Here is a 16679-nt window from a genome sequence, read left to right as displayed (position 1 = left end):
AGTGCTGGAGAGCTCATTGGCAGCTCGGAGCATCTGTAGCTGTGACACGGGGTGGATGGCGCGGCTTCCCTTCCCCTGCTCTTCCAAAGAGCCTGCTCTTAGCCTTTTGTTTTACAAAGCTTCTCTCTCACCCCACCCCCTTCCCGTATCCATCAGTTCTTCCCTCGGTTACCTGATACTTGTGGGAGCCGCGATGGCCCCCGTGCAGACAAAGCTTTCAAAGGGGGCGCTGAAAAGCGAAGTCCCTGGAGATCGCGCTGTCAAGGCAGGGCGCGGTAATCTTAGCAACACTTCTTGCTTTCAGGAGGGCTTGGGGGGGAAGGGACATCAAGACCGCTTTTCTGTAGCCGAAATCCTTTTGAAGCAGTTTTTCGAGAAGCGGGGGTTCGGTTTGAGGGGGTTTTTTTGATGCTGTCCCGGCGCTTCGTGCCTTCCAGGCGAGCAGCGTCAAAGGCTGCGCTCCCCGGCTGAGCACATAAGATGCTTTGACGATGGCAAAGATGAGCTATCCGAGGTGAAAGGTCTTCTAAGTCAGGCTGGATAAGGTAGCTTACAGGCTCTCAAGAAGATCACGTTTGCCTCAAGTATAATCTTTTACCTATTTATGTTTCCAAGTGTTCGGCTGTGGGGCAGAGACCATAATTTTTCTTTTTAATTAAAATTGGGGGTTTGTTGGGGTTTTTTGGGGTTTTGGTTTGGTTTGTTTTTTTTTTTCCTAAGTCATGTGTGGGTTTGAAACTAACTCTTATTTCTCTTTTGCAGAGATCCTACACCTTGCTTGTGGAGGCATGGGATTACAATGACAACTCCACAAGTAAGTATCCATTCCACTGGTTTACTTCGTTTGGACACCTCTGCTTCCCGTGCACTGAAAGGCCTCTGGTAGTTTAACCAGCTTGTTGTGAATTAGAGCACAGAGGGAGGGAAAAGTTCTCCCTCAAACAGTTTGGAGCAATTCCTCCAGGCTCTGCAGCAGCCTGTCTCCCTTTTTGCCTGCAGAGGGTGAGTAGCTCACTCACCTAGGCACCAACAGTTTGCCTAAAAATAGATGCTGTTAATTCCTTCTCTCTCCTTAGGGAGAGTAAAAGTCAAGGGATTTATTCAGGTTTCTTTGTTTGGAGATTTTTCTTTTTTTAATTAAGTATAATATTTAGAAGCCTAAGTCCTGTTCACTTGAGACCTCTCTCTATACTTCTGAAAACTGAACGTGCAGCTTAAAAAAGAAATAGAAAAACATAAAATCTCCATAAGATTTGGTCTAGATATCCATCTAATAACTGTAGATGACAAATAGGAGTGACTGCCAGCTCTTCCTTGGGAGTTGGATGTCTAGGGATTTATACTCAGGGGCTGAAAAATACTTACCAAACACGACCTGGTAGAGCTGGCTGGAAACCAAGGGTGGGAATCTTTTGCTTGGAATGTCTTTGGTTGGTCTCAGAAAGGTTCTGCAAAGCTTTTCCTGTTGACAGAGGAAGCTGTACAGGGTCTCTTGGCATATGAGCTGTTCTGCTTTTTGCCTGTTGTTTCTGAAGGAGGTGGGCAGAATTAGCTGTATCTTCACTCTAAGGCTTGACCAGAGTGTGTGGTAAAAGCCACAGCAGAGAGTGTGAATCTGAACTCATGAAGCTTTTGTTGACACAACAAGCCTTTCCCTTCAACAAGGAAGCAGCAGCACTGTGGCCCATCTTACAGAAATCTTATAGCAGCTCCTTGTAGTCCACCTTGGAATGCCAGGTGAGAGCCAGGCAGGAATGAAATGGGCTTCACACCTCCCAAGAGAAAGGCCTTGTAGTCTTTGAAATGCACGGTGGTCTTTGAGTCTGGGACCCTTTCTGAGCGGTTCTTTATATATTTTTTTTCTAAATATACATGGAATATCCTGTTAGTTTATAGTTCCAGAAAAGCAGTTGTCCATTGCAGTTGATTCCTGTGACCTGTCAGGGGTAGCCTCAGCCAGCCACGTTCAGCACTGTGGCAGTACCTGTGATTCCAGGCTCTACCCCAGTCACGGAGCAGTGGCTGGGAAACTTCTTGGCCATGGAGTGTTTTGTGGAGGAGAAGAAAATAGATGCTGCAGCAGCAGTGTTGTATTAAAAATGGGAGATGCCTGAATTCAAAATGAAAGTCGTGTTTATAGTAGGATCTGAGAATTTCTTCAGACTGGGTCTCTGCCACTTTTACTATTATTAGAGCTCATCTTTTTTCATGAAACAACTGCATTTCCAAAGCTACACAATGAACCCTTTCTTTGCTTTCATGTTCTGGAAGTACAATTGTCTTCAGACAAAATTGCCTCATTTCTCAGCAGTGCATTTGACCAAGTGCAGACATGTTCTTGCATATGTTCCTGATCTGCATTCCTGCTCTAGCTTTGCTGTCACTCATCCATCTGTAGGTCACTTCAGTCACTGCACTGCACAAAGCTGTTCCTTTGTGCCTCTTTGCTTGACTTACAGTCAGCTTTCCCAGAGCTGAAGAATAAGTCTTGAAGAACTAGTTAAGAAAATGATTAGAACTGAACAATTGTCATCGTGTAACGTGATGAGTGGGGTTTTTTTTGATGTCCAGGAGTTTCTTTTACTGTAATTGCCACTGAATTGTAAGGACCCTGTGAGAGCTCTCAGCAATAGAAGTGGGTTTAGTAAGCTTTGTGCAACTTCTCAATAGCTCTAGCATCCTCTGATCAGTGCAGTTGTTAGGAGATCCTGGAGTGGAAGCTTCCTTCCCCCTCTACATTCCACTCCTCCTACGTTCCCTTTACCACATACTCTCTCTTGTCTCACTTCCAAGAGTGGCTTGCAGTTAAATTCTGGCCCTGTTGAAGTTGATGAGAATCATGCTTTGTTGGAGCCAAGATTCAACTCAAATGGTTTTTCTTACTCTGGTTCTTGTCTAGTTGCCATCTTGCTACTGTTGCTTCCTACATAAAGCTAATGGGGCTGACATTGCAACTCAAACTATGGCAAAGAGCTGTGGTAAATTACTGGTATCAGTTGCATGTGAATTCCAGTCGGGCATAAGAGACTCCAGCACAATGTAAACCAAGCCATAGCTGGAAGTTGTCTGAAACAAAGACTTTCAAAAATAACTGTGGTGTCCTTGGCCACCCAAACTGCTCAGAGGAGTCTGGGGTTTTTTTGTTGTTGTTGTCGTTTTTGCTTCCTGATGCTGCATGGTTATAATTTCCAGACAATGGGGCACTGAAAAGCAAAGGTGGGCAGTGAAAATCTCATTTCCTTGCGCCTAAAACCTTTGATACAGTTGCCCACTGAATAAAAAGAGAGATTAATAGCTTTGAAGTGTAGCCACGAGGAGTGAATGAAACCAGCAGACTCTCTGACAGCGCAGAGCAGAAGCTCAAGATGTACAGAAAGCCTCTCCCTTCCACTTCATCAATTCCTAATGGGTTAATACTTCCTCTAACCTTCCTATCAAAGCATGGGGTTCTGAGTCAGAGGATGGCAGGGGAGTTCAGAAGATCCCTTTCTCTCAAGCCTGGCTGACTGCTGCTTTTTATTTACTTAGCCAGTCTGCTGCCTTGGGATTGCTTCCTATAAAACTTAGACCGAGGTTGGTGCAGGCTAAGAATGGCAGGGTTGTTGCAATGCCTGCCCTGGAGTCTGGGTCAGCACCCTTGTGTAAGTGGGAATAGGCAAGGGTGGAGAAGGTTTTGTACAAGAAGGAACATGCCAAGGCTTCATTGTGAAAACTGTGGGTGATGGCTGACAGAAAGGGATCTTAAACCTGGGAGACCTCGCTTGAATTTAGATGGATGGATTTAGTTTTGTAATGTGTATCAAAGGGAAGACATTTTATCCTTGATCCAAAGGGAAATTGCAGCTGGATTTCATCTGAGCCCTTACAAAATAATGAAGTCCAGAGGACTTATAAGGGTGTTTCCATTTGAGTTCAGCTTGTGGTTAAGGTCTCCAAAGAGACTGGTTGGAGTGAGATGCCATAGACGTTCAGCAAGGACAGGCTTCCTAATGAGCTGGCAGATTGGAGAAGAGTGATAGAGCAGAGACAAGAGGAAAGATCCCTTTTCCAAGGCAACTGCCTTTCTGGTGCCAAGGACTGAAATAGCTGTCAGTGGTATGTTCCCAATGGGGAACAGGAAAAGACTGGAAAAGCAAGAGTGAGTGTGTGTGTGTGTGTGAGGGGGGGTTGTTTTGCAGAACTGAGTGTCATTCCCCTTTTCTCCTGCCTCTTATGGGAAAGAACAAGAGAGGTGTTTTACTCCCAAGAGGTAGGATGTCTTTGTGCACACTGGGTATTTTGGGAAGTGCATTTGCTCTCCAGCTGTGCTGGGGATGGGGTGTATCCTGGCAAGTGCAGCAGAGCCACCTCCAGCACGCCGAGTGGAGCTCTAATTGCCAGGCTAGCCCCATTGGAGAGGAGTAGATATGCATCTGCTTAAGTGCCTCTTGGAATTAGTCAATAATCTTGCTGATGAGATCTCAGAGCCTTACACCTGCACATGCAGGACATGATATTGCTCTGGGTGTACCAGTATGGAAAAGTCCTTAGGCATCTACATAACCTGTGAATGGGATGTAAATTAATAAAGGCCAGTGCGCATCTGAAAGTCTGACACATAGATGTGGGGTTGGGGGCTTAGTGCCAATGAATAATAAAAACTGATTTAAATAGAAAATATCATAGAACCAGAAATACCAGAAGGTGAATAAGAAGTTGTTGCCCTGAATTTCACACTGTAAAACACTTGAATGCTGTAGTCTCAAGCCATGAACACCCCCAAAAATGGGCAAATACTCAGGATGTCTGGCTATTGACACTCTTACGAGTTTGTGCTTTGACTTAATGTCATTCAAAACTGCAGACAAGCAGGCAGGGTCTAGTGGTGCATCAGTAATGGGTATCTGAGGCTTGAGGAGCCTGTAGGGAAGTTCTTTTTTTGAAAGCTGCAAATCAAAGGTCCTTAGCAATGAATTTAAAACTATTTTTGATTAAAAACTGCCCATGTGTCATCTTAAGGTTTGCGTAGTGACTTCATTAGCCTTCAGCTCTGCCTTATGTAAAATTCCCCAGTGTTCTTTTGTAGTTGTTGGAAGAACAAGCTGCACACCAGTACATTTTAATTCTTAACACTCAGATGTGCCAGCACTTCACACGCTGCTTTCTAACACATCACTGGCAAAGTGCCCTTCTACCTAAAATTCTTCCATCGCTGGATTGTGCTCCTGTGTACTTATTGTTGGGTTTGAACTATGTCTGTGAGGATAGCTTGGCTGTTCTATGATAAACTTTCAGTCAGCAGTCAAGTGCTGGCTCGCAGCAGGTCGTAAGGCAGTGTCAGATCGTTTGAGTCACAGGACCTGGACTACAAAGTGAAATACCGCAGATATATACAATGTTCCGAGCTAATGTGAAATATTATTATTTCAAGCCATAATTTTGACAGTTGTGGGGCTCTGAAAGCCAGAAGGCTTCTGCTGGAACTAAATGTCGTGTGCAAAGCCTAAAGTTTGAAATGCTCTGTAGAGGGAAAGGGAATCTATAGCACACAGATGCAGCAGTTTGAGTTCTCTGCTTTGAGCCCTGGTGGTCTTGATGTTTTACTGTCAGCTGACATCCGAAGAGAGAACTTCCATGATGTTCCTCAGCCAAAACCTGGTGAGATTGCTGATGTCATCTGAATGCTGGAGTAGCCAGTTTTCAATTCAGTGTTTGCACAGGAGGCTGCAAACCTTCTGCAGTGCCTGCATTCAGTTTGTAGACATGGCTTTATTAGGCTATTGTAGTGTGATGGTTTTGTCAATATTCCAGTCGAAAACAAAACCAGCGCCATTAATGGAGAAGCAGGGAAAACCACATTTTGTACCAACCCATTGGAGCTAGAAGCAAAAGCAGCTGAATTTTCCCTAATCACAACTGTGTGATTCTCACTGGATGCCCTTACACTGCAAAAGGGACGAGTGATTGGCAGGAACTGAACAGCCTCTTTTGATTTCCAGCTTTGTTCGGTTTGATAACGCTGCGTGCGTGTTTCACTTAATGGTTTGTAGCTCCAGGGCAGCCTTATCTGACTCTCCAAAACAGAAAATTAATAAAACCAACTGGCTGCCTCAGAGAGTCTTGCCTGTGAAGCTGCAGAGCTGTGATGTGGGAGTTAATGACGATACCTAAACGCAGTTTTAACTCTGACATCTCCTCTGACTCGTAGATCCCGATCGCATCATTGAGAAGGCTTCCCACTCTGGAATGATCAATCCCAGCCGCCAGTGGCAGACTTTGAAACACAACGCAGGAGTTGCCCACTTTGAGTATCAAATCCGTGTGACCTGTGCAGAGCATTACTACGGCTTTGGCTGCAACAAGTTTTGTCGGCCGAGGGACGACTTCTTCACTCACCACACCTGCGACCAGAACGGCAACAAGACCTGCTTGGAAGGCTGGATGGGACCAGAGTGCAACAAAGGTTGGTGACAAATGCTCAGCCCCCGAGGGGCCGCTGGCCTTGGGTGGCATTTGAGGGCATTGTATCCAGGTTGCATTAGGGCTAAGGGCTGGTGGCACAGTGACCAGCTCTTACACAGAGAACCAGGGGCAGGAGAAGAGTGGTTTCTGCCTTGTGTTAAAATCTCTGAGAGGCCTGACGAGTACTGGGCACTTAGCAGATGTGTTCTTTCTCTGATTATCCACATCTTTGCCCTTGGGAAGAAAACCCAACCCACTGACTTCAATGGGAATTCTGCTGCTGACTTCAAAAAGGATTTCCCCTTTGGTGCAGAACTTCAAGACAAGCAGGAAGGAGAGACTTGTTTTAGAGCTGACCTGGCAAGTGTAAAGCTTTGGTGTTTAAAAAGTCCCAGGCTGTTTTTTCTACCTGAGATCATGTTTAACATGTTTATTAGGGAATGGCAGCTTCCTAAGTAGTTTCAGAAGGAGAAAGCAGGACTTAGGAACAGACTTATCAGCATGTCTTGCTGATTTGAGTTTACCTGCAGTTTGAATCAATGCTCATCTTAATGTCCTGTGTGTTCAGATATATGGCCAAAGCTAAATCCAGAGTAGTCAGAAGCTGGTTTGAATTAGGTGCAAAGCCAGGGAGAGTGGCCCAGTTCACCTGCAGCAGACAGAGAAGGGAAACCTGTAGCCTAGAAGTGCCCTGAGCTCTCTGGGGTGGGATGGTTTCTCCTGCACAGAAACAGCTCTTTGAGCAGCACTAGGTACAGTTCCTCTGAAAAGGCAGAGGAATAATTTCCTGTAAAAAGAAAAAGCTGATCTATTTCCTATCACAGAGAGTCACCCACCTTGGGGTTCCTTCCCATAGATTTGATACCAGAGACTTGTTAAAACCTTGGATTTAGTAGGATTATAATGGTGGTTAGAGATTAAAACATTCCCACAGTGTGAAGGTGCAGTGGCAGCTGCTGATACTGTGCTGATACTCTTCTTTTTTTTGTTGTTTTAACAGCTATTTGTCGTCAGGGATGTAGCCCCAAGCATGGTTCTTGCACAATTCCAGGAGAGTGCAGGTAAATGCTTCCTATCCCTCCTTCCCTCTCCTCCCCCCCCACTCCTTCCCAACTAATTAAACAAGTGATGCTAAACACATCAGGATTGGGCAGGGAGGGTGTTTTGGGAGTCATGTTTTTGACCAAGGCACATTATTCATGCTGACTTGCCCAGAATAAGGGGGGGAGCAGGCTTTTAATGCACTGATAATTTTAAGAAGCTTTTGGTTTGTGAAATGGTGGCACTGGGGGGGTGGGGGGTATGGGATAAATCGTGTGAATGCTGCCTAATGAGCACTAACTAATTGTTTCTGCATAAATAGTGCAAATGTTTTCTGGGTATGTTTTTTCCCCCCAACCTGATTAACAGGCTTTTTCAACTCCAAGCTTGAAGTACAGTGTGGCTTTTCTCTCCCCTTCTCCCTTTCACTGTTTCCCCCTTCTTCCCTCCCACCCCCAGGTTTCTTCCATCAGTAGGCAGAAGTCAAGCATTCTTTAGAATGGGATTAGTTAAATCTCTCGGATCCTTTGCCATTGTGAGCCAGGCTCCCAGTGCTGAGAGGTTAATGGCTGGGATGAAATCTTGTCAGTAGGCTCCATGAATGCTGAATTTTGCTACCATGCTTTGAAGTCCATTCTGTCCTGGCAAGGGGACAATGAAAAGCAGATTTTTTACCCATAACCCAACAACTAAATATTTGGAATGCCTTAAAATATGCATCATATATTTACAGCACGGGGAGGTTCTCTCCCTTACCCTTAGAGGGTTAGTGGATATTAAATGTGGATATTCTTTATCAACAAGCAGCTTCCAAGCTGCTGCATGTAACCCTTTATCACATCAGTTTACAACTGAGGGCTCCTGAGGTTACAAAAAAGGTTGATATTGATCCTGTGTAGGAAGGGTTAAAAGTAAAGTTTGGGTATTCATGAATAAGACTCAGAAGTCTGAAGGAACAGAAAGTCATTTCTCTACCTGATAAGCATATTGGTGGATTCTCTGTTGCTGAAAATTTTTTCATGAAGTGGACTGGAGTTCAAACAGGAACTAAATCTGGGGTATCTGACAGGCTGTTATATAAGAATTCAGCCTAAATAGCCACACTGGTTAATTTGTTCTCTCTGTCCCTGTAACTTATGCTTCAAAGCAAGCAAACAAACAAAAATCATCAAGGAACATTCTGACAGTGAGGTAGGAAGGAACTTCTCATCCTCACAAGAGCTGTGGCAAAGTGAAAGTCGAGCTGCAGGATGGACTGCTGTCGGTCCTTCAGTGATTTTTAACCTTTAGCAGCACTGATATGAGCTGGTTTACCCCCAGAACACCGAAACTAATTTGTTTTTTAATTAAAAAAAAAAAAAAGAAAAAGCCCAGCAAGTAGTAGGAAGTATTGGGGGGGGGGGGCAGATGGCAAGAGGAGCGAGTCAGTCAGGGCTACCAGTGATTTGTGCTTCTGTCATCAGAATAAACATGCCTTGTAGGGGTTGCTGTCTCCTAGTCAGAACAACAGGCTTTGTTTCCAGATTTTTTTTTTTCCTTTCCTTTCTCTTTCTAAGTCTCTTGCCTCCCACTCACTGCCCAGACATGCACTAGTGCTCTTATTTACTTAAGGTGCAACTTTCCCACACTTGATTTGCATAGTCTTGAAACAATGCTGTCCTTCTGGTGCTTTCAGATAACTTCTGCTTGCCAAGTCAGACCACTATCTTTAAAGTGAACACAGAAACAAGATTTTATTCTCTTTTAAGTTTTGATGAGTCATATAGCCTGTATGTTACAAATGCAACAGGGTTTAAAAATAACATCCCAGCAGAAACTGCTCTGCATTCTGGTACAACAGACAACTCCAAACGTTCCTAAAATATCCTTTTCCCTCTTGGTGAGAGTCACTTTCTTCAATGCAGGCCAGCCAACAAAACCATTTTTACTCATGAATCACTATACAAGGAAAGTTAACTTTAAATTTCTCATGAGAAACTGCTGCATACATATTATTAAACAAGAATTATTACTGTGAATCTTTTTCTGGAATTGCTATCTAGCTTCTTGTTTTCTACATGCCCATAGCCTTATCCAGTTTTGTTTGTTATGTTTTGAAGCTGATGTTTGAATAAAGTAGTATCTTTGGCTGCAAAGCTCACAGAATTTTTTCTTATGTGGTGTGGGGTTTTTTTGGTTTTTTTGTTTTTTTTTTTAATAATTATTTCATTTCTTTTTATACTTGTTTTAAAGAAAAAAACCCACCACCACTTTGATTTGACAGAAAGGAATAAAATTCTCAATGTGGGTACCTGTTTTTGCAGGTGAGGTCCCTTAGTTTGGCTTGTGTGCAAGTTCACAGGCAAGTTGCTTTGAATGCAATACAAATTAAAAGGGTATGTTCCTCAATTTTGATCTCTGTGCATTCTTATTATATTCCTTCTACAGAAGGATTTTCCAAGAGCCACTTGAGAGAGGTTGTTTTGCCTTATCTGGTTTTCTTTCATGTTCTTTGCTGACAAAGACACATAAGTTGGACTGGCTTTTTTTGTTAACACACAAACTAATAAGAATTTCCCATTGGCTTTGAATGGGCTGCTATTGAAATAGCTATTAAAGAAAAAAGTTAATTAGGATGCAGTTTGTCACCTGAGATTTTTAGAAGGGAAGCTGGGCTTTACCACTGGCTGTGTGTGATTACCCACTGGATAGATCCTTCTGCCTTTTTCCCATGAGAAGAAACTGCCGGCAGAAGAATGGTGGGGGGTTTTACAAATAGAAAGCTTAGCTGACTTCTGTAGGGCTGAGGTTTGTTTTCATAATTTAGTGACAGCTTAGTGCATAATTGCTGCTGATCAATTACTCTCAAGACCTGTTAATGAACTACAGTACCTCAACAAAACCCTTGCTTTTCATTTCCAACTTGTTTTGCTTGTTTCTAACTATAGATCCACTTTAATTTGAAGAATCCTTGGTCTGTCTTGCTAGTGAGAACTAAATGGATGCCAAAATGAGCTTTCCCTTCAGAGGGCTTTACTTTAAAAGCACATCTTCCTTTTCAGTAGAGAATTCAGGTACCTAATTGATAGTGGCAATAAATAATAACAAATGCTTCAGACGCTGAAGTTTCCCAGAATTGGATGTTTTAGTTATTCCCTGAAAAGAGGTTATTAGCATCAATCAAACTCTGAAACACACCAGCAGCTGATCTTTGCCCACGTGTAGAATCCTGACGTGTGCTGTTTTCTTCCATCCTTGACTGTGGCCCGCTCCATGCTGGCTGTGTGTGTCTCCTCGTTGGGAATCAGGCTGGCTTCTGATGGAATAGGGAACTCCTCATGCTTTGCTACTGCCTTGCCGAGGGCTCAGAGTTGGTGGTTATGGTTTTGTTTGTCTTCCTGCGACCCCAGCATGGCTGAAACTCCTGGAACCTTGTATTCATGAGGATCTCTGGATAACTGTTGTTCCCACTGACTCCTTCTCCCCCCCTCGATTTATAAAGCACCCTGTCAAAGCCCAGAGATTGATTTGTAGTGCACACCCACCCTCTCTGCCACATTTATATGAGGCTCCAAAAGAGTATTATTGTGCTGAATGGCCTCATGCTGGTTCTCTCAGAACAGTTATTCTTTTGTCAGGAGGCTGACTACAGAGACCTTGGCAAAACTACCAAAATGTTTGTTTACAAGAAACCATCAAACAATCCTTGAATAGCTTCTCCCCTCCCCTCATCCTGCCCTTCTCCCCCACTTCCCCAGCCTTTTTCCAAGCTTTGGATTTCCACACTTGTGTCTACACAGAGCAGTTCTGACTGGCTTTTGGTTTGTTTCCCTGTTCTGATTTTTTTTCCCCCCCCTCTTTAACCGAAGGTGTCAGTATGGATGGCAAGGCCAGTACTGTGATAAGTGCATTCCACACCCTGGATGTGTCCATGGCACTTGCATTGAACCATGGCAATGCCTCTGTGAAACCAACTGGGGTGGTCAGCTCTGTGACAAAGGTATGCTAATCCCACGGGGAACACTCGAATGTTAACACTGGGAGCACGTGAGGCTCAGAGTGCTGGGAGGGTGTTGTCCTTCAGCTGCTTGGCGTTGTCTCCACTGCTGTTCTGCCCTGTCCTTAACTTCTCCCTGCCCTGTCCTACTCTCGTGTGTGGATGCATTCTGTAAAGGCTCTGGAGTAACAAATAAAGCACACACGTGGGGGTGTTTCTGTTGCTTTCCAACCGTGGCTCTAAAGCTCCTCCCCTCCTGCAGATCTGAACTACTGTGGAACCCACCCACCCTGTCTGAACGGTGGCACCTGCAGCAACACCGGCCCTGACAAATACCAGTGTTCCTGCCCTGAGGGCTACTCGGGACAGAACTGTGAAATTGGTGAGTGTTTGCAGCCGCTGAGCTGCCACTGACAGTTAATTCTTACCTGGGTTTGGATGCACTCGATGAGATGGAGGAAAACTCCCGTTTCTAGTGTACCCGGTCAGGACTGGGCACAAAGATCCAGCCTTGCCTGCTCGTGCTTCCTCGTGAGCTTTCGGTGTCTGAGAACAGCAGCCTCCTAGTCTGCAGGAGTGCAGTGCAGCAATGTGACAGTGATGTGTCCAGGGCAGAAGCACAGGGTGGGTGTAGGGGGTGGCTCCTGGTGGCATTGCTGTATTCCCTCCCTGACGTGCCTGTGTCCGGTGCAGCGGAGCACGCCTGCCTCTCCGATCCCTGTCACAACGGAGGAAGCTGCCTGGAGACATCCATGGGATTTGAATGTGTGTGTGCACCTGGCTGGGCTGGACCAACTTGCACTGACAGTGAGTTCTTTCAAATTTGTATGAAAAAAGATGCTAGTTTGCTGGTTTAGATCACTCTTTGTGATCACTGATAAACTTATAGGGCAGCCTATTTAACCTTTCCCAGCTTGAGCATTGGTTCCTGGCAGCCCTTTATTCCCCTGAGCACTCTCTTCCCCTTTGCTGGTGCTGAGGTTTTTGTTTGTTAACTGCCAGGGGAAAGAATGGCCAAAGGCTTCTCAAAAGAAGCAGAATGCTGAATTTTTGTGGCATTCTGGCAAGTTGTTTAAAATGCTGTTTAGAGGGAGTTGCTGGATCAAAATATGACTTCCACTTGCAAAAAGGCCATAGGGGTAAACTCTTTCCCCTGTGCTTTGAACCCCCATTCACACTACTCTTATTTTTAAAGGAGGCTTTTGCTGAAATCAGAGATGACCTAGAATTCCAAGCAGAAGTCCTGTTGTCCTTCTGATCCTCGGGGAAAACCCAAGTAGCAGCAACCATTTATCAAATGTGTCAGTTAATGCCATTGCCTGTTGGGCAGTGGAGCTAAGCCTCTCCTTACTCTGCATTACAGATATTGATGATTGTTCTCCAAATCCCTGTGGTCATGGAGGAACTTGCCAAGATCTAGTTGACGGATTTAAGTGTATTTGCCCACCTCAGTGGACTGGCAAAACGTGCCAGCTAGGTGAGAACTGCTTTTCCCTTCATCCAATGCTTTTCTGGAGTGGGGAGAGAGAAATGCAGAAGTTACCGTGGTACAGCCAGGCCAGGGCAGTTGTGCCCTTTGCATTAGGGATGTTTGTGTTTCCGTGGTCTGGGACAGTTTCCAAGCATGGCTTCCATCACTTTGTTGCTGCTGTGTGCTGGCAGTCAAAGGAAATGGTTAACTAAGAGACATCCTTCAAACTGGAGCTGCCCTGGAGTGGTGAGGGTGTACCATGTGCCTCCCAGCGCTGCCCCCACATGTGTTTCTCCCTTTAGCCTGTGAGAAAGTTGCTGTATCTCTCCAGCCATGTCACCTCCTCCAGACCAAGGAGTTCACAGCTGGGTTCCACAATGTGGATGATCTCAGGGAGAATGAGCTGGCTGCATTCCTTACACAACACACTCATCCCACTGACTGGGCTGCAGCATTTCTCCTTCAAAACGCTCAGCTGAGATGTGTGGGGGGGGGAGAAGTTGCTCTTAATGAGTGGCTGAGTAATTATCAAATAATTAGCGTAGCCTGTATGTTCTAATTGCAGAGAAACTGAAAGAGCCTTCAGAGGCTGACGTGTGATTGACTTCTGTTTGTTGCAGTCCCACTAATCTGTGCTGTACAAGTTCCTCTTAACTCTGAAGGAACTGTTGATCGCTGGGAGAGTGGGCTGTGGGCTTTTCCCTTTCCCCCTGCCCTACAAACTCTGCATTGGGCTGTTCCCCTTGGTTTTTCAGATGCCAATGAATGTGAGGGCAAACCCTGTGTCAATGCCAACTCCTGCAGGAACCTGATTGGCAGCTACTACTGTGACTGCATTACTGGCTGGTCTGGCCACAACTGTGATATCAGTAAGTGTCCATATCCTCGGGTTTATTAAAGGCCAGTTCTGTGGGGATATGTATGTTCTAAGCTCAGATTTAAACATCGGGCAGAGCCCCAGCAGTTGATGTTTTTAGAAAGGGAGTAGTTGGTGCAGAATGAAAATACACAATTTTATCAAAGTCATTAGCCTGTACCATAGCTATATTCTGATAAAGTGACTGAAACAATGATGTGAAGTTTCACTGCCTCTCGTAGCAAAATCATGAGAGGTTTCCCACCCATTATAATAACCTTATCTCGAGGAAGGCATGCAGGAAACTTGACAAAAGGTTTATCCAGCTGCAGTTTTAGAGAGACCTGAACTCTCTATCTAGTGTAAATATATTTTTGCCTTCTAACCATGCTAATTTTATTACAGATATTAACGACTGTCGTGGACAATGTCAGAATGGAGGATCCTGTCGGGTAAGGCATTCTTGGTTTACTTTGGTTTCCCAAAGACTTGCGACAGTAACCAAAACGTTTGAGTCTAAGCACAAATAGCTTGGAAAATAGCAATTAGGTGGTATAAATTGTCCTTTCTTTAAGTTGGGGGGAAGGCCTATGTCATGCTATAGCATGTCAAGATGTGTCTGTACAACAGTCAAGGCAAAAAATATAACTGCAAGAAATGACTCATTTTCACTGCCAGTGTCACCAGTGAATGGGCTGGTTGTGCAAACTACCTTCTGTAAATGTGGGCACTCCACTGCAAAATGTGGATTAATGTGTCTTGCCTGGAAATTAAGAACATAAGGCAGGACTGGGTCTGTGTGTGTTCGTTTTTCCCCCCCCTAAATATTTTTGCCTTGTTGGACATAGTAAGATGATTTTTTTTTTGACTTTTTTTTTTTCCCCCCTTAATAAGACTACTCAAGAGGGAGGAGAAACCTTTAACTCTAAACTTTTCTGTTCTTTCCCAGGACTTGGTTAATGGTTATCGGTGTATCTGTTCACCTGGCTATGCAGGAGATCACTGTGAGAAAGACATCAATGAATGTGCAAGTAACCCTTGCATGAATGGGGGTCATTGCCAGGACGAAATCAATGGATTCCAATGTCTGTGTCCCGCTGGTTTCTCAGGAAACCTCTGTCAGGTAAGAAGCCTGGGTGAAAGGCAGGCTCTCAGCCAGTGCCGTTTGTGCCGGCGCTCCGGATCCGTGCACGGAATGCCTGGAGTCCAGTGAACCATAGGATAAAGTTGTACTTGATATCGCTGTCAGTCTGCCAAGAAACTGCTTGATTAATATATATTGGGGAGGGGGAAAAAACCAACAAAACCCCTGACGGGCTGCGGAGGATTCTTTTTGTTAAAGGGGGTTTGCGTGCCCGGCTTTGCGCTCTATTAATTTTGGCTGCTCGATATCAAGGGTCTGTCTGCCCGAACAGCCGCGAGTCGAACTAAACTCCGTGTTATGAATGACTCTTTGAGAGAGCAGATAAAAAGGTCAGATTCCACAATGTCGGCCTGTCATGGTGAGGGAAAAGCTATGATAAACCTTCTGTTTCACTCAGCCTTCCCTCACTCCTTTTTCCCCCTCCCCTTTCTGTTCCCCTTCCCTCTGCCTCCGCTGCTTGCAGCTGGACATAGATTACTGCGAGCCCAACCCTTGCCAGAACGGCGCCCAGTGCTTCAACCTTGCCATGGACTATTTCTGTAACTGCCCTGAGGACTATGAAGGGAAGAACTGCTCCCACCTGAAGGATCACTGCCGCACAACTCCCTGTGAAGGTTTGTGTTGCCTCGCGGGTGAATGGGAATGTCTGGCAACAGTTCCTGCCCCTCCCCTGGCTGGAGCCCTAATGCAGCTCCAGCAATGGAGTCACTGGAGTAGCTCTTGCATAAAGAGGCTGAATTTTGCCCTCTGCCTTAGGCCTTTATTTGTATGAGCAGATGAGTAATATCTGTAAATATCAGCTATTGAAAGACAGCCTTATGTCCACGTGGACAGAAAACACAGGTAGCAAACAGCCTATTCCAGGCCGTGGACGTGGTCCAGCAACCGTCAGATAAAATGCTGTGATTATTTTATGCACAGCTGGCACAGTCCTTTCATTTTAAAGCAGCAAACACATTTGGCAGTGTTAGGTTTGTGGTTGGACTCGAGGGTCTTAAAGGTCTTTTCCAACACACGTCTTCTAAACATCCGTCGCTGGGAATTAAAATGTTGCTCTTAGCTTAAGGAATCGGGTCCGACGGGCAATCCTCACGCAGGTCCTGCTTTTTCGCAGTAATCGACAGCTGCACCGTGGCAGTGGCCTCCAACAGCACACCCGAGGGGGTTCGCTACATTTCTTCCAACGTCTGTGGTCCTCACGGGAAGTGCAAGAGCCAAGCGGGTGGGAAGTTCACCTGCGAATGCAACAAAGGATTCACCGGCACCTACTGCCATGAGAGTAAGAGCTGAAAGGAGGATGTACACTCTTTTCTGTTTGAAGAAAGATTCTATCCTTCCCTCCCAGACTGCTTTAAGGGTTCTTTATTGTAACGCAGCGAACCTCAGAACTGCTTTAAGTTTTCGTATCCCGCCTTGGGTGAGGCAGAGTGGAATTTGCTGGGCCTTGGGGAAAGTTCACAGTAATGAACCCTCTGGCCATGAATTGTATGTTTTTAAAAACCTTATGTATACAAGGTCTGAGGGAGTTAATAGTGGGGTTTAACGTGGATCTTAAGGATTCCTGATTTATTTTTTGTTGTTTTTAATAGTAATTGTTGAGTGATGGTTTCATCACTTCATCCAGTTTTTCACCCATTTCTCATCTTGGTTATAACCCTTCCCCTCAAAAAGGTCTTAGAAATGGAAGTAGCACCAAACAGTCTGCAATAAGATGATGACTTCCAGTAGCTGTACTCCTAGTTTGAGGTTT

The 16679-nt window shown here is 45.0% G+C and overlaps 1 protein-coding gene across 1 annotated transcript in view; it reads left to right on the top strand.

Annotated features, from left to right (window-relative positions):
• JAG1 (jagged canonical Notch ligand 1) overlaps window positions 1-16679 on the top strand; it is a 35487-nt gene that overhangs the window by 11759 nt on the left and 7049 nt on the right. The window contains exons 3-14 of the mRNA XM_064647519.1: window positions 763-814; window positions 6188-6442; window positions 7442-7502; window positions 11331-11461; window positions 11721-11840; window positions 12152-12265; window positions 12822-12935; window positions 13685-13798; window positions 14191-14237; window positions 14735-14908; window positions 15393-15543; window positions 16044-16208. Coding sequence (XP_064503589.1) covers window positions 763-814; window positions 6188-6442; window positions 7442-7502; window positions 11331-11461; window positions 11721-11840; window positions 12152-12265; window positions 12822-12935; window positions 13685-13798; window positions 14191-14237; window positions 14735-14908; window positions 15393-15543; window positions 16044-16208 — 1498 coding nt within the window. The remainder of the gene's footprint in view (window positions 1-762; window positions 815-6187; window positions 6443-7441; window positions 7503-11330; window positions 11462-11720; window positions 11841-12151; window positions 12266-12821; window positions 12936-13684; window positions 13799-14190; window positions 14238-14734; window positions 14909-15392; window positions 15544-16043; window positions 16209-16679) is intronic.

Source organism: Pseudopipra pipra, chromosome 3 (assembly GCF_036250125.1).
Source record: "Pseudopipra pipra isolate bDixPip1 chromosome 3, bDixPip1.hap1, whole genome shotgun sequence".
Taxonomy (NCBI): Eukaryota; Metazoa; Chordata; class Aves; order Passeriformes; family Pipridae; genus Pseudopipra; species Pseudopipra pipra.
This window is presented reverse-complemented; position numbering and strand designations above follow the sequence as displayed.